The sequence below is a fragment of the Camelus bactrianus genome, chromosome 8, assembly GCF_048773025.1.
Source record: "Camelus bactrianus isolate YW-2024 breed Bactrian camel chromosome 8, ASM4877302v1, whole genome shotgun sequence".
NCBI lineage: Eukaryota > Metazoa > Chordata > Mammalia > Artiodactyla > Camelidae > Camelus > Camelus bactrianus.
Genome location: NC_133546.1, coordinates 45,335,239 through 45,353,526, shown reverse-complemented (window position 1 = coordinate 45,353,526; position 18,288 = coordinate 45,335,239). Strand labels below are relative to the sequence as shown.

The 18,288-nt window shown below is 40.2% G+C and overlaps 1 protein-coding gene across 8 annotated transcripts in view; it reads left to right on the top strand.

The window, feature by feature from the left end:
- The window catches only part of AFG1L (AFG1 like ATPase), a 202,560-nt gene extending 184,806 nt beyond the window's left edge, over nt 1-17,754 (top strand). For all 8 annotated transcript variants that reach the window (XM_074368540.1, XM_010965390.3, XM_074368543.1 and 5 more), the window contains 3 exons: nt 10,046-10,186; nt 13,886-13,999; nt 15,922-17,754. In XM_074368540.1, coding sequence (XP_074224641.1) covers nt 10,046-10,186; nt 13,886-13,999; nt 15,922-16,050 — 384 coding nt within the window. In that variant the 3' untranslated portion in view covers nt 16,051-17,754. The remainder of the gene's footprint in view (nt 1-10,045; nt 10,187-13,885; nt 14,000-15,921) is intronic.
- Nucleotides 17,755-18,288: the final 534 nt, after the last annotated feature.

Sequence of the window (18,288 nt, the reverse complement as noted above, 5' to 3'; positions counted from 1 at the left end):
CCATAGCTGTAATCAGACTGCCCCACAAAAGCATTCTTCATTTCTCCAAAAACATTTTAAATGGGTTTAAAATTATCTAATTTTCTAGAGAGTTTTGTAGTTAATGCATTTGAATGCCCCAAACACCTTTAAATACTGAATGCTTGGGAAAGAGAGAGAATGGGTAGCCCTGTGGCAACATTAGTATCAGTTTATCAGTCATAGCGATCAGGATGTCACACATCAAAAAGGATACCAATTGTGTGGCATGCTGGGCTACATAAGATGATTTGGCAGTATCTATATGTGGTTTGGTGAAAATATTTAGTGTATTTTTGTATATTATATAATCATGAGAAGAAAAATAAATTTACAAAGATGTTTTAAATATATCAAATACTGAATTTGAACAAAACTTTCAAATAATATCTTTCCAAATTTGTAACGTGAAAAATTACCTCCACAAATAAAATTACCTCCAGATTTGATGCTAGAAATGGCTAAATGCAGTTCCTGATTTTAAAAATTTTAATGATAATTTGAGGAAAATTTGAAGAGTAATTTTTGATAGTTACCATCTTACATGAATAAGAATCCTGGTTCACACAAGAAGTATTAGGAAGTCTTACACTTCCAATAATGGTGGACTCTTTGTCGGTAATCTGCACCAACCTTGTAGTTAGGACAACAGAAGAAGCTGGATGAATTAACTATTAGGATAGGCTAACTACTGAAACAAACAATCCCCAAATCTTATAGGCTTAACAAATAAACCTGCATTTCTTACTCATATCACCATCCAGTGCAGTCAGGAAACTCTGCTCCATGTGGTCCCTCATGGATCCAGGTTTTACCCCTGTTGTTCCTTCACCCTCCTTTAAGTCCTCAGAGCCCTCTCTCTTAGCCAGCAGATGAGAAAAGGAAGTGAGGAGTCAGTGTGGGAGGTTTTTATGGGCCAGATCTAGAAACAATGTTTCTGTTGCATTCCACTGGCCTGAACTTGATCACATGGCCACACCTAAATGCAAGAGAGGCTGGGGAATATAATCTAGCTGTGTGCCCTGAAAAAGGAGGAAAACAGATATTGGTGAGCAGTAGAAATTTTCTTCTTAAAAAATGAACCGAGCTGAATTGAGCTTGCTTTGGCAGCCTTACTGGGTTAGTGGGACAAAAGGCAGACTAGGGCCAGCCAAGAATGGGGTCCTAGTAACCTGTTCCCCACTTTGGATAGAGCCCTCAAGGACTGCACTCTAAGAATAAGTATGAGCCCAAAGTAAAGCAGCTCTCTCTCGGACTTAGGCAAACTGTGTGTGAGCCAAGTAGCTCAGAATACTTTAAGCCTTGTACTTGAAATTTTTTTCTCCAAATATTTTTTTCAAAGATAAAATCTAATACACAAAGATAACCAAACATATGAGGAGACAAGACAATAAAATTAACACTCCATATATTGGAATTATGAATTCATAGTTTAAACAAGGAATGTCACATATTCAAAGAGATTCAGAAAGGAAGCTAAGCTTGGGAGTTTAAGTGTAGGGATCTAGAAACTATAAAAAGAGATATATCAGCTTTGAAAAAGAACCAGTAGAATTTCTTTTTCTTAATATTTTTTAATTGAGTTATAGTCATTTTACAATGTTGTGTCAAATTCCAGTATAGAGCACAGGTTTTCAGTTATACATGAACATACATATATTCATTGTCACATTTTTTTTTTGCTATGAGCTACCACAAGATCTTGTATATATTTCCCTGTGCTATACAGTATAATCTTGTTTATCTATTCTACATATACCTGTCAGTATCTACAAATTTTGAAATCCCATTCTGTCTCTTCCTACCCCTTGCCCCCTTGGCAACCACGAGTTTGTATTCTATATCTTTGAGTCTGTTTCTGTTTTGTATGTATGTATGTATGTATGTATGTATGTATGTATGTATGTGTGTGTGTGTGTATGTATGTATGTATGTATTTATTTATTTATTTATTTTTTTTTAGATTCCACATATGAGCGATCTCATATGGTATTTTTCTTTCTCTTTCTGGCTTGCTTCACTTAGAATGACATTCTCCAGGAACATCCATGTTGCTGCAAATGGCGTTATGTTGTCGGGGTTTGTGGCTGAATAGTATTCCATCGTATAAATATACCACCACTTCTTTATCCAGTCATCTGTTGATGGACATTTAGGCTGTTTCCATGTCTTGGCTATTGTAAATAGTGCTGCTATGAACTTTGGGGTGCAGGTGTCATTTTGAAGTAGGGTTCCTTCTGGATATATGCCCAGGAGTGGGATTCCTGGGTCCTATGGTAAGTCTATTCCTAGTCTTTTGAGGAATCTCCACACTGTTTTCCACAGTGGCTTTCCTTGCTTCCCTCTGCCGCTCTTAATGATTTAGATGTCTTCTTTTACAATTTTGTGTTTATTCTTTTTGTAAGTCATGGCAGTTATCTCCTTTCCAGTTATGAGTTTCTCATTTTTGTAGCATCCTGCTTCTTTTCTGTTTAGAGTAGACCTGTCAATATTTCTTTTAGCATGGGTTTATTGTTTTAAACTCTTTTAGTTTTTCCTTGTGTGTGAAGTTCTTTATCTCTCCTTCTATTCTAAAGGATAGCCTTGCAGGATAGAGTATCCTAGGCTGCATCTTTTTTTCATTCAGGACTTTGAATATATCTTGCCACTCCCTTCTGGCCTGTAGTGTTTGTGTAGAGAAATCAGCTGAGAGCCTTATGGGGGTTCCCTTGTAACTCACTCTTTGTTTTTCTCTTGCTGCCTTTAGGATCATTTCTTTATCCTTGACTCTGGCCATCTTGGTTATGATGTGTCTTGGTGTGGGTCTGTTTGGGTTCTTCCTGTTTGGGACCCTCTGAGCCTCCTGTACTTGGATATCTGATTCCTTCTTTAGGTTTGGGAAGTTTTCAGTCATGATTTCTTCAAATACCTTTTCAATCCCCTTTGTTCTTTCTTCCCCTTCTGGAACTACTATGATGCATAGATTGGCATGCTTTGTATTATCCCGTAGGTCCCTTATATTGTTTTCATTTTTTTTTAATTTGTTTTTCTCTCAGCTGTTCTGATTGGGTGCTTTCTGTTGTCCTGTCTTCTAGGTCACTTATTCGTTCCTCTGCATTATCTAGCCTGCTTTGTACAGCCTTTAGGTCAGCTCTCATCTCAGCAAGTTAGTGTACTAATTCTACTTGGCTCTTCTTTATAGCTTCAGTTTCATTTTTGATGTATTTTATATCTCTAAACACTATCTCTTTTAGTTCCTTCAGTCCTTTGATCACTCCTTTTTTGAAATCTTGATCTAGTAGCCATCATTGTCTATTTCATTGATTGTTCTTTCAGGGGATATCTCTTGCTCTTTTAATTGGGAGTGGTTCCTCTGCTTCTTCATATTGCTCATATCTCTCTGGCACTGTGGCTTATATAGTATCAGTTATCTATTGTGGTCCTTAAGGAGTTTATTTATTTATCTATCTAAAGCCTATGCAGGAATAAAACTTGAAAAAAAGAGAGAGAATTTTAAAAGAAGGGAGAAAAAAACGGTTTGAAAACAGTGTATAATCAATAATAGAAGAGCAAGTTGAAGCAGAATAGCAATCGAGTTAAGACATCTTTTAAAAACCTTAAAAAAAAAAAAGGAAAAAAATCAAAAAACCGTATTTGAAACCTGTGCATAATCAATAACAGGAGATCAAAACCAAGATAAATAAAAATGCAATGATGTGGATTTTTAAAAATAATAATAATAAAAAGATTTTAAAAGAAAAATTTAAAAGGGATTAAAACTGTAGACATATACAATTGTTTGAAAAGTAAAGATTAAAAAGGTAACAGAAAATAGAACTGATAAAAAAAAAAGGGATGTGTTCTCGTGGAGACTGCACTTTTGATGATTTTATCGAGAGGTCTTTCTGTCTTCGCCCTGTTTCACAAACTCAGCTTGTTTTTTCCGGAGGCCCTCTGTTGGTGCCCTCCTCTGTGCTGCTCCCAGTGCCTGTCAGCAAGCAGATCGCACCCCCTCCCAATACTGAGTCAGATGCTACAGTCTTCCATGGTGGGCGGGCAGGTCACTCCCCATCCCGATGCTGCAGTCAGATGCTGCACTTGGGTGAGGTAGGTGGGTAAATCGTGTCCCCTCCTAGCACTGGGTCAGGTGCTGAGCTCTTACCCGGTGGGTGGGCAGGCAGGTCACTCCCCCTCCCGATGCCACAGTCAGATTCTGCGCTTGGGTGAGGCAGGTAGGTGGATTGCGCCCCCTCCCAGCACTTTGGTCAGGTGCCGCACTCCTGCCAGGAAGGTGGGTGGCCACCCGCCCTCTCCTGGCGTCAATTGCTCCCTTGCTCTGTGCAGCTGCCCTCTCCACCTTGGGTCGGTGCTCCATAGGCATGCTTGGGGAAGACCGTGGAACAGTCCTGCCCCTACTCTGTACCAAAACTCAGCTCCTTGTTTGTCTTGGCGGCACAAATTCTCTGAGGTACCAGGGCAGAAAAATCCTATCTGCCTTGGGCTGTAAACAAATCTCAGTCCTGCCTAGGAGGTTGCAGAGCCCCCATATGTGGATTCAGGTCTCAGCCCCGCCCCAGCCTAGGCACTGCGCACAGGAGGATATGGCGGTTGTGGCTGCGCCCTGCCTCTCTTCTCCCGAAAAGTGCCAGTAGTGGCACCACAGGTCTGAGGAGACAAAGACTACGGTGCCCTTCCCCCACAAGGGCACACCAGCAGTGTTTCTTTGTTTTTTTTTTTTTTTGTAATTTATGGGGGACCCAGGCTGTTCTGCTCTGTATCTCCTCCCAGCCACGGCATGCAGCACCCTGCAGTCCCCCAGGGTTGCCTCAGTGCAGCTTCCCCAGACCTCCACCGGGCTCGGGCAGCCTGTCCCGGCCCCAGCTGCCAGTTCGCGTCTCGGGCTGGGTGTCATGGGGACCCTTTGTGCCCGTTTAACTTAGTTCTATTGGTCAAGGGGTGCTCCATACAGATCTCGGCCTCGGAGGCTCCCCTTCCATCCCATTGGCCTCTCCGTTGGAGAGGGGAGAGTCAGCGAACGAGTGCTATTCCTCCTTTGACGCTCCCTCCCCATGGGACCGGTCCTGCACTGTTTTGCTTTTCCTTCTTTCTTTTTTCCTTTTCTCCTACCAGATTTGTGGTGTCTTTGTGTTTTGAAGAGGGCAGTGTTCTGTCAGAGTCAGCAGATGCTATGGTTGGTTGGGTGGGTCCGTGGATGTGAGTTTTGGTGTATTTGTGGGAGAGGGTGAGCTACGAGCATCCTTCTACTCCACCATCTTGGCTCCTAGTCTAGAATTTCTATAACTGTAAAGTATAATAACCAAAATTAAGAACTCAGTGGATAAGTTTGAGAGCAGATAGAACACAGCTAGGGAGCAACATAGTGGACTAGAATATAGGTCAGAGGAAGCTATCCAAAATGAATCATGAAGAAGTGGAAAAAGGAAAATACAAAAGAAAGGATAAAAGAAATGGAGACAATGGAGTTTAACTTAGTTCACTTAGAGTACCAGAAAGAGGAAAGAGGGAGAGAGAGATGATGAAGCAGAGGTAGTATACACGTCATATGCACATACAGATGGACTGGATATTGTCTGACAGTTATGGGAAAAAGAAACACTGACAACATGCCAGGAGAAAAATTGCTCAAATTAAGACACGATATAAATAGGAGCATATCACCCTGGGCTGTGATGTGGATTTTGACATTTCTAGGCCTTTGATCTAGGGACTCTGGTGCTCGGCCGTGAAGGCTGAACGTGAACTATTTGGGACTGCTGCCATTTATCCCATCCTCTCCCTCCCTCTTGTTGCCCTGGGGTAAAGAACTGTTAGCTGAAAGTAGCTATACAACCGAAGTCAGATTTCACCCCAAATATCAAATCATTTTTCTATTTGTCAAACTTTAAAGGAGAAAAACACATTCAGTTTGATTTTCTTTTTATATGTTCCTGAAAAATTATTACTTCTATAGATTAAGGAAAGTTAGGGAAAAACATAGAAATGTCCATGACAAAACTGATATTATGATCTCACACAGATGAATCATAAGTGATAAGATGCCCATTATAAAGATGATCTCTAAGAAAATGTTGTTTTTGCTTTTGAAAAGCACACAAGTTCACTGAGGGGAACATCCAAAAAGTATAACAATGAAACAAAATTAATCTTTTATTCCACTATCTGAAGATAACCAGTGTTAACAGTATGGTCTGTATCTTTCCTAGACTTTTCCTACATATATATTCCAGGGTATACAATAAAGACTTGCCTTGGAAATGAGGATTTGGGCCAACTAGGAAGGAGTAAGATTTTTGAGTTGGTGTTTCAATTACTTTGGAGACAAATGAATATAAAAGGAGTAAGACTGCTCCCCAGGCTGTGTTGTTTTATTCACACATTCACTCACTAATTCATCTGATAAATATTAAGTACTTTCTGTGTGGCATGTACTGGGTTAGGAGCTGTTCATTATGTGGGCCTAGAGCTTTCCCCCACATGGGTGCTCATGTGTTATCACAAGTCATGTGGGACGGAGAGGGCCTGAGGCAGACACTATCTTTGTCATCTACATATGACTTTATGGAGGGCTAGGGTGCCAGGAGGGCAGGTATTTTGGTGGACCAGAGACAGCTGGAAGGACCAGAGGGAGTGGCTTAGCTAACCAGAGGCAGGCCAGACTGTTGAACTTTTTGATCTGTTCACCTTGTTTAGGCTGCCTGACTTTGTGAGCTGAGGAGAAGGTTATTGATAGTTAATAAAATAGCCACTCTTTATAAAGTGTTTATTGTGTGCCAAACAGCATAACATACATAAATCATTTCATTTACTTCTCACATGAACTCTGTAAATTAGTAACTAACATTTATTGACCACTTACTATATAACTGCCACTACTGTAAGATTTTACATGCAGTCAATACATTGAACCCTTGGGACAAACCTATGAGACAGGTTTTGTTATGATCCCCCTTTTATGGTTAAGGAAATGGAAGTTCAGGAACACTTGCTCAAGGTCACATGACTAGACATGACAGACCATAATTCCAAAGCCTTTACGGTATTTTTGCTCACAACTATGTAACTTATTTAATTAATGAAAAATAGTGTTTCTGATTAATAAGAAACCCTCATCTCTCGCCAAATTCAATCCTGAAAGTTTATTGAGTGTCACTTCTTAGATCAACATAGAAGCCAGGATAAGAAAACACACTCTTTAAATATCTATTTTCTTAATTTTATATTTTAAATTAATCTTAATCTTTTTGAAGCTGAACTCTCTTAGGAAAAGACTTCCTTCTTTAATACATTTCATTCTTCTTTCTCACATTTTTAAAGAAAAAAGAAATACTACTGTTTCTCCATGGCCTAAATTGTGATTTATTTGGCAACTATTAAGCTCTCTTTTATTTAATGACTATTTTTTTATTGAAGTAAAATAATACACAACATAAAATTTACCACTTTAATCATTTTTTAAGTGTACAGTTCAGTGGCATTAAGTATACTCATATGTTGTGCAACCATCACGATTATCCATCTCTAGAACTTTTCATCTCCCCAAACTGAAATTCTATACCCATTAAACAATAACTTCCCCCAATAACTATTATTCTTAAAAGAGATAAATAACTGTATTAAGCTTAATTTTCTTTACATGAATGAGCACATAATTGTCTTTGGGATATGAAGGAAAGGGATATTTGCCAGTATAATGGCAAATGCAGAGCCTACTGACAAAGGTGTATAATTTGTAAAAATAGCTGAGTGGGCAAAATTCTGATTTTCAGCTGCCCTAGGCACTTCAGTGTACTTCTGATAATGATTTTCCTTGGGCATGTAGTTATACTGATAGAAATCATATTCATGCATAAAGAGTGAGCTTAATTATACATAACTACATACCTAAGATGAGGTTTTACATTTTTTTACATATACTTTCTGATTTACAAAAGATAAGACACTAAATTCTAACTGATCTCAAAAAAGTAGTGTGTCACCCTCAGAGCATGAGTGTCTTATTGTATGAGTTATCCTTTTTACAGGACAACACTGTATCTTACCTTCCCCCTCCTTCTTTCTGGAACTGTTTTCATTACATGGGGATTCCACCATCTTATCCGGTCCCTACTATGACTCTGAGCTCAGGCAAATGCACAAAGGCTGATTTAGGGTTTTGGATGTAGTCAGTGGTAGAAACGATCCTATTGAGAAGGACACTTCTTTACACCTTCACCTCATCAGTTGAGCTCCAGATAAGAATAAAAAACAGCCAAAATGGGATGAATGGTAACGTATGTGCCAGGCACTGTGCTGAATGCTTTACATGTATTATTTTGTGTAATCCTCACAGTCCTGTGAGATCCAAATCAATTTCCATTTTACAGATGGGAAGACTCAGGAACAGAAAGATTAGGTAACTTGCCGGAGACACACTGTTAATAAGTTACAGACTGAGGACTCAAACACAAGCATTCTAGAGCCTTTGTTCCAATCTACTCTGTTAATACAGCCTCCTGGTCCACATCAGGCTCGACAGTGTCAAGGTTAGACCAAAATAAACCACACGCACATTCAAGTCCCTGTGTGGCTGAGGTGAGCAGGGAGGCTTAGCTAAGGTCAGGCACTGGGTCTGGAGGTAAAGGCCTTCCAGCCAGGGAAGGGAAATGGAAAAGGCAAGGTCATCTCCTCTGGCCCCATGTGTTATCTGGTTGGTGAGAGGAGAGAGGAGAAAGGAGAAAGGGCATCTCTAAGCAGATTTCCAAAGGCATCAATGCTCTCTCTCTGGTGTGGTATCCCTCTGCCCTAGGCTCGTAGTTGCTGCATCCTTCTTAGAACTGCTGTCTTTTGAGAGAACCACCTCTCCAGAGCTTTTCACCCTGATTCACTCTTACTGCCCACACCTCTGTGAGTTTTCTGTGTAACTGATCTCAGCTGGTCATTAGGGTAGTGGTGGATTTAAATGGATGGACTCCAAGGTGAGAATGATTCTCCCTCTCCTCACAGTTCCCTAATTCCCCCAGGAATGTAGCCATATCTACATTTCTGAAAGCAGAAGCTTTAATGCAGATGATTCCCTAAGTGAGGGGAACATTTTTGAACAGGGAGTAGTATTGATAGATCCTGCCAGAAACTGAGGAGGCTCAGCCATCCGTGTCATGGGGATCTGCTGTGGCTTTCAGAGGGACCTCAGAGTAGCTCCTGGCCTTCCTAGTCTCCAGTCTCCTCCGCACCCTGACGGAGCCAGACACACTCTCCTCTCCACTGCTCACAGGTACAGTCATCCACGCACAACTTCAGACGAGGAGAGGTGACTCTCCTGGGAGTGTTCCTAACCCCTAAAAAGTGTGTTTGCATAACATTGTCATAATTCTCATGAGTTAAATTCATGTTTCAGGAACAAGCGCTCTACATCTGTAGGCGGCACCTTTGTGAGCAATTTCTTGGGCCCTGAATGCTGCCTCCTCGTATCAAGAGGTAGAGTGCTGTGCAGTTATGCCTGAGGTCTCAGTCTGCTTCTGGTCATGAAGACCCTCTGATGTTTCCCGCAGCGGTTAGCAGTGTTTGCTGCATTGTACTTGGGTACCCCAAGTTAAACGAAAAACATTTTCTGATGCTTTTCTTACTGAAACATAGTCTTTATTTCAAAATAGTGACATAATATTCAGCATACCATTATAAGATAGCTCCATTTAACAGTAGTGACAGTTTGCATTTGAGTCATAGGAAGGCTTTGTTAGGACATGTTTAAAGTTATATCATATAAATAGAGACAGTGAAGATGAGATTTAGGACAGGGGCCTACAGGATACCAGCTGAAGTGGCTAGAATACTCTTTCCATTCCTGCCAAGTTCTTCTCTCTTACCTTCTTTGTACATCACTATTACAATACAGTGTACATTGCCCCCGGCCCACTCTGAAAACACTGCCCCATTTGGTCAAGTTACTCCCAAACTACCACCTAGATCACACCATGACAACAAGAAGAGATGTTTTCCACCAGAACTGGCTTATTTTAATTTCCAACTCTTTATTTTACATTCATTATAGCCACTTGGAGCCAGTGACTATTTGGAACTGTCAAAGAATTTTGATACAGTATTTTTACGAAACATTCCACAGTTTACCCTGGCGAAGAGGACTCAAGCCCGGAGATTCATAACTCTCATTGATAACTTCTATGATTTCAAGGTAAGGATGTAGTACATTTTCTCAAAACTAAACATTTTGGACTGTGAAGTGAGGTTGCCTGGGCTGGAATCCTGGTCTGCTACTCACTTCACTTTTCTGTGCCTGTTTCCTCATCTGCAAATTGAAGATAATAGTAGTATTTGCTTCAGAGAATTGTTGTGAGGACAAAATAGACTAATCCGTGTAAACCACTTATGACAACACTTGGCACAAGCTGGATGCTGTGTAAGGACTACTGGTGGTAGCAGTAATAGCAGTAGTAGAATAGTAAAAGTCCCGTCGTAAGGCACTGCCATGTTAGCGATTCCATCATTCAGTTAGACGTATCGTGTGCTGTCTGTGAGGATGTGCAACACAGTGCCTTACCTAGACTGAGCGTTCAGTAAATACTTGTTGCATGAATAAATTATTAGACTCATAAAATAATGAGCAAGATGAATGAATGACCAAAGGGCCAGCCCTCCTAGTATTGCAGTTTTTCTCCCTCTGACCCAGAAACTCCAGTAACTATCATTGTCCCTTTTAAAAAAAAAATTTCATGTATTTTAGCATGAATTGCAGAGCCATTTTCCCTTCATCAGTAGCCTAGTGGTTAAGGAGTGGGCCCTGGTACCAGGCTGTTGACCTTGAAGACCAGCCTAACCTCTTGAACTTGAATTGCCTTCTGTAGAAAAAGTGAGTAATAATAGCAGTTATCTCATAACATGTTGTGAGGATTAAATAAGTGTGTAAAGTACTTAGAACATCTTGTGGCATACAGTAAGCTTTCAGTGAAGATGAGCCACTATTAATAGTATATACAGTAAAGTATAAACACCTTCAAACTAGAGTTAATTTAAATATTATTTTACTGTTAGATACCATTTTTCTTCCCTGTTCCTTGCACAGAAATAGATAGAGCAGTGATTCTAAAATTGAAGGGACTTTGAGGGGAGGAGAAAGCACCAGAATGTGCTGGGAGGGAGAGGTGAGATTTTTAACGTTTCCTTTATTCATTCATTCCACAACCTTTATCATGCGAAGCACAGTGCTGATTCAGTGACAAAGAAAGCCAGACACGGTGCCTGCCTTCATGGATCTGGCAGTCTAGTGTTGAAGAAACACAAATCAAATGTGTACAGACTGAGAGTAAAGTCAGCACTGGGGGATGTTCTCTTGGAAAGAGAGGGGAGTTGGTGCTGTGAGAGTCCAGGGGGAGTGGATCTTTGTGCAGGTGATGGAGGTGGATGTAGGAAGTGCTGCTGAGGACCAGCTGCACCAGAATCATCTTAGCTACTTAAGATCTGGATTCCAGAGCTCACTCCACCCCCACCAGCAAATGAGGACCAGGGATGTGGCCTGGAGCTTGCTGGTTCACCAGCTCCTCAAGTGCTTCTCATAAACACTGAGATGTGATGGCCCAACTCCCATCAGGGTGAAAAGGGGTCAGCAGAGTGGGAAGTTTGCAGCAAAGGCTTTGTGATGGGCCTGAGCACAAAGGGCAGCCAGCAGACTCTGCCACCTGCTTTCAGGGGGCCAACAGGGGTGTGAGCAGAGCATTGGGAGAGGCAGGAAGCTGAGAACACTAGAGCTCGAAGTTCAAGTCCTATCACTTGTCTCCTTCTGGGTCACTCATCCAGAGACTCTGCTTTGAAATCATCACATGGGGTCCAGAATAAATCTCCTGGAGGTAACACTCTGTTTTTAGAGGGTGAATGAATGACCAAAGGGCCAGCCCTCCTAGTATTGCAGTTTTTCTCCCTCTGACCCAGAAACTCCAGTAACTATCATTGTCCCTTTTAAAAAAAAAATTTCATGTATTTTAGCATGTAATTTAGCATTTTACCACTTTCAAGAAGAAAGTGGTAGAGGGGCACTGGGAGGTGGTTCTTAGAGTGGAGGATTGATTAACTATTTTCTTTAATCTTCCAGCTAGAAATACCTTAAAGAAAGCTTATGTTCCCCATCCCTCAGTCCCACCCCTCCCCCAACTTCTACGTACCCCTACTTCTTAATTAGAAGGAAAAAAGATTTATCTAGCAATATGATTCAATACTAGAACCATTCTCCTAACATTTGCTTTAACTAAATCACACATATTCTTTTTTAAACGTAGTTTAAATTAACTTATTTCAGAAATTGGGAGCATTAAACAGACATCATTCTAGAATGTATTCATGGAAATGTGTGAAACAAGGGCATTCCCATCTAAGTAATGAAAAAAGTGTCATTTGTGATTAAAAGAATTTATAAGAGCAGGTAGAAAGCCACTTGGATCTGGAAAGAATAGTCCCAAACATCAATACATTATTTTATAGTATTGGCATATTTACTTGAATAATGATTTTAAAAGGATAGTTGTGAATCCTGAAAACAAATTCAAGACTCCTTAAAATATCAAGAAGAGTATTTTTTGTATCTAAACTAGTGGGCATAAAATTTATAAAGATACAAAAACTGTTTCTGATATATGATCACATATGCACACTCACTCAAACACTTATGTAACCAAGAAGTATTAATGTAAAGCTTAGACTTTTTGAAGACTAGCTGGAAGCATGCTGATATAAATGTATGTTCTGGAAACTCAGGGTGTAATTGGAGTTGCGATGCACTGAACTTAGCAGTCACCTATGCAGCAAAGTGGTAACAGTGCATCTGGTGAGTAACTTTGATGCACACTGAGATGGGCTCCAGTCAGTCAGGTAAAAATGTCAACCTCCGATGTAATGGAAAAACCACTGGACTTAGAACTGGAAGCTTTGAGCTGGCCTCATGAGCTGAGACCTCTCCAGGCCCAAAGGCCAATAAAACCTTTTGTTCCCTACTTCACAGGATGATACAAGCTGTGTGGAAATATTTGGAAAGTACTTTGCAGTTTAAAAATATCACTTTAAAGAGACTCAAACTATTAGAAAAAATATGGACATGATCAAAAGGTTTTTTTAAAAAAATACTTTGTTTAAAAAATACATTTGGAAACATCTGTGATCCCAGGCTATCTGAATATGGGTTATGTGGCCTATTTATATTTCAGAGATACTCCAGAAGTAGAAAAGAGAGTTTCCCAAATATTGAAATCCACTTTAAAGAAATGCTGTATTCACTTATTACACAAGATTTTTATTATTAGTGACGAAGAAGCAGTGTAGATGTGTCCTGCCAGTTTTGAAACTCTGACAGCCACATTTTGCTTAGCATTTTTGTGTGTGTGGACTTTTAAACATGGAGATTAATGAGATTTTAGAATAACTTTAGGATAGTTTAGGGTAACTTTAGAATAATTAGCTTAAATCTCTAATTAGAAAAACAGATTAATGAAATAGGAAAAATATGTCATAAATTGAAGCTTTAAATATTTTTTCCCAAAATAAAGATAGAACTTGGATAAAATATGTAAAAATAGAAATAAAGTTATTACTGTTACTTAGATTGAAAGAGAGGAGTTCAAGGAATTGTTCTTTTGTAAATACCCATTCTGTGAGTTCATAAAAGAGTATTTTCACCGAGTATCAATTTTGCTGCATGTATTTAGAATCATTAAAAAAAGTATCACTTTAAAGAGACTCAAACTTTTAGAACACATACAGACATTTTAAAAGCAAAAATCCAAGCTCCCTGTTATGACAAACAGGTTTTTATTTTGTGAGAAATTTGTTGTTACCTTCAACTTGTGAAAGGGAAGGAGTAACACCGTTAACTCATTTTCCTCCCTTTCAGGTGCGCGTAATTTGCTCTGCATTGACTCCTATATCAAGCTTATTTTTGCATCAACATCATGACAGTGAGTTGGAGCAAAGCAGAATACTGATGGATGATTTGGGGCTGAGCCAGGTAGGTGATATTAACATAATCTCCTTTTTTATTATAAAACAGCTTAATTGTTTTTGGTTTGATACATGGCTACATTTTGAAGGACTATAGTATATATTTAACCACTGATTTGCTGCTTTCTTCTAAAGCCAGTGTAGCAGTCCTATTCTCAGTATCACTAAATGTGGAGAATTACTGCCTTAAAGGGGAAGAAATCTTCATGATCATTTTTGCATGTGATAAAGACAAAGTCCAGGGAGGTGGACTAATGGGCCCACGGTCACCGTGCTGACTGAAAGCAGGTCAGAGCTGGATGCCAGGGTGCCTGTGTCTAGTTCCGGGCTCCTCCTGCTACACTATGAGACCTCTGGGTCTCCTGCTTCCCTTCTGCTGGATTTGTAGTGTGCACCACACAGTGTCCGAGCACGTGGACTGTCTCTCCCAGGACCATGAAGTGCCTGGCCAGGCCCTTGGCTTAAAAAGAAATCCACAATTCACCTCCTAACCCCTATTCTGTAAGCATTTATGGAGCACCTGTGGGTGCCAGGCTCTGGGGACACCCTGTAGGGGATCAGCCAATGCTGGTCCAGCTCTGAAGCATAAGGGCCCGGTGATTCACCCCAGGCCACAAAGTGACTTTTTTTCCTTCTTCTGGATGAATGTTACCAGATTATAGTTCTCAACTGTAGACAATTGAAATATTAGTCATAATTATATAAACACCCCCAGAATGAGGGGAGCCTCATTCTTTCAACCCCAGAGAGGTGAAAGGCCATTTGGAATGAGGAAACAGTTTCTTACTGACCTGACGTAAATTATGCATTCTCGGGAGTTTGGGGAAATGAAGCCAATAATTCTTTTAGAAGTGAGCTATCAAAATATGATTATTTAAATCTACATGTAGAAATAAATAGCTGCTTATAATCCCATTTCTCTAAGAGCAATAATTATATCCAAATAATATCTTTGACAATTTAGAAGAATACCCTTGAGGGACTACATCATCTCAGTTTCTAAAGTCGTTTAAATCATCAACTCTTAAATTGTTCTTCCTAGGATCAGGGTTCAGATAAAGGGCAAAGTAAGCCTAGCATTTGGGACTAATAACATATGAGGAAATCAGCGCACGTGACCATGGGGTCATGCAGTTTTACAGTGGATCAGTAACTTGGACTTTGGAGTCCAGAACCTCTCTCTGAAAGAGTATAACAGCAAACCCCTAAGGAAAGAGACAAAAATTCAACACCCACCTACTGGCCACAAGCCCATGTTGGAATCACCAGTGCCAGGCTGTTTACTGGCCTCATAGAGAGCTCCCCGACTTGACCCTTTGATAGGAGGATCAAGTGTCCCAGCAGCTCAAGACCACAAGCAGCTCTGGCCTTCCCAAAGTAAGCTCCCAGACACAATCTCCAGGCTCGCAGTCAGTCACCCAGTTTGGAAAAGGCTCTTCAGAGGTTCGTCCTCAGGCCTCCCCTCGGGAACGTGGCCCTGTCTGTGAAGCTTCAGGGAGGGTCAGCCTCTTCCTCACTTGCCAGAACTGCTGGGTTTTGGCATTACTTGTTTCTGGCATGCACTTTTTGAGAAAGAATTCCTTTTCTCTCTGGAATGTCCTTCCTTTAGATTTGTAGAGAACTTCATCTGAGCAAAAATGTTCTTATTTGGATTTTAGGGTGTTGTTTCAGCTTTAATTATTCTTCGAATGTTTTCCCTATTGTTTTCTCCTTGGTAATTTGTTCTGTTTATTGATTATTGGTTTAGATTAGTTGATTCTCTAGTCTAATTTAAGAGATTGTATGTGAAAAAAATTTATAGAATATTTTATAATCTAAACAAGTAACCCCCCCAAATTTTTTTTAAGCCTATGTTTAGTGTTTTAAATTTTAGGTCAGTGGTTTTAATTGGTGCTGGATTGTTGTTTTGTTTTGTTTTTTGGTATCCAGGACTCAGCGGAAGGACTCTCAATGTTTACTGGAGAAGAGGAAATCTTTGCATTTCAGCGCACAGTTTCCCGGCTCACAGAAATGCAGACTGAACAGTACTGGAATGAAGGGGACAGAAGCAAGAAGTAACCGACACTGTTGCATGAATAAAACTCTGGGCAAATGATTACCGCAGGGAGAACTTTTTATTACGGGACTTGAATCATTTTTCTCATCATTAATTATGCACTTTGTCCTCTGGACCATTTTTATCTAAAATTGCTGTTGAAGATGTAGTAGATTAGTAAGTTAAAGTCATTCTTAGGTCTACGTTTTGCCTATTTATTTGGCCTTATTTCTGCACCACAAAATTAAAATCAGCACCCTGAAGGTGAATGTAGGACCAGATATTTTGGCTTCTTATTAAGCCACCTGAATGAACCTTGAATACACACACACTCGGTAAATGCAGGATGCCTGGACATCTCTGAGCTTTGGCTACATGGTAGCCCTATGATAGAAACATCTTTTACGAGACAGGAGAAAAAAACCCCAAATTTCACTTCAAAACAAAGAAAGCCTTCTGGTCTTACTTTAAACTAAAGTCAGTAACATTTTAGAATGTGGACTTCTCCGTGTGATTGTAGGGGGCTATAAATCATACTGAATCTCCTAGGCCTTCAGACTTCCTTAGACAGGGAGTATGTTTTTTACCCTGAGTTCAAGCTTGGCAGGCAGGACCTGATCTCCAGTGGACACAGAGTTGCCTGAAAAAAATCAAGGATTATGGCACCATAGAATAAGGAGCAAGGGTGTCAAATTCCAACTGACAGGCAGATCCCCCAACTCTGACAGCCATAAGGACAGACACCAGGAATGGGGACCAGTGAGAGAGTGTCAGGAGGGGCAGAGTCCTGGACACACGAGGCTACAAAGTGGATTCCTGCTCCCCTGAGGCTACAGGACCATGGGGACCTCGGCTCCTCCCCGCTGCTCATATGCATTTTCCTCTGGTCGCAGGATGCTGCTCCTACCCCTGCCTCTGCTGCTGTGGTGCAATGGGCCTAATAGTAAAAAGGAAAGACCGCTTGACGAACCTACTTAAATAAAATCTGATTTGTCCTCCTTTGAGGTCATTCCTTGATTCATTCAAGTATAATCTAACTTTACTAACTATTGTCACAGAAGAACGTTAGATGAGGCTGTTACAAGGGTCTAAATCCCTCTTCAGGAAAAAGAAAAGAAAAAACTGAAATCCACGACGTCTCATGAAAATCAAATATTTTGTGGGCACAGGCACAGGTGAGTCAGTTCAAATAAATGATTACAGTTGTCAACCTAAGTAGGCTCTTTGAGCCTATTTAATTTATAAGTCAATCATCTATCCATATTAGTCCATTTTGGACATTAACTGAAATCAATCAGATGGGTGGATAGGGTACCCAAATGTGGAGAAACACTTAAGTCAAGGCTTCTGAAACTTAGATGTGATTTTGAAATATTTTTATTGAAGTGAAACAGGGAACTCAAAAAGAGGTTAGGTTACAAGGGAGAAAGGATGGGAAATAACCATTGTATGCCAGATTTATTGCTGGACATTTGTAAATCTCAGATAAAAAAAATAATTCTAGAGAGTTAATAGAATCATAGATAAGAAAACCAAGGCCTGGAAAAGTAGTTTGGCCTGAGATCACAGCTAGCAACTACACAACTCATGTAGTATGTCTTATATCATGCCACCTCTATAAAAACAAGAACAATTTTAATATTGGTTCTTTTTGTTTAACTCAGTGAAGATGAATTTACAGCAGAACCATTGCTTTGAACTCAATAAATATAAAATGTTTAATTTTATTTTTTCATTCTTAGCTTTTTGTTTTCACATTTCTTTGGCAATTATGCTATTCCTTAATAAAGAGGAAGTGTGAATGGATAGACAGACAGGTGGACAGCCTGATGGATAGAAACAGGAGCTGTCCCTGAGTGTGTAGGTCTATGTGACATAATCCCCTCATAACAAGTTGTTGTAAAAGTTCATTTGAGATCAGGTATTTGAAACAAGAATTTCATTTTTCCTTAGAAATAGTGATGTGATGTTAGTTAGGGCCCTGGCTCAACGCATAGAAGCTTATGGAATCCTCAGTGTAGCTGCCCTGTAATTTTGATATTAAAGAACTTAGAATCCTTTAAAAATCCAGTTTCTGTAGGATAAAACTGTAGTTCAGGTTCTACCTGAGTACCTAGATCATGTCCCCACATCTGTCCTGCTCTCTAGGTGCCCCCCTTCCTGGGCCTGGCGGGATAGGGACAGCAGAAGGGACTTGCAGAGCTGAGAGTGGGGTTTATGCAGGGTAGAGGGATGGTGAGGGGAGGGGGTGGTCGATGTTT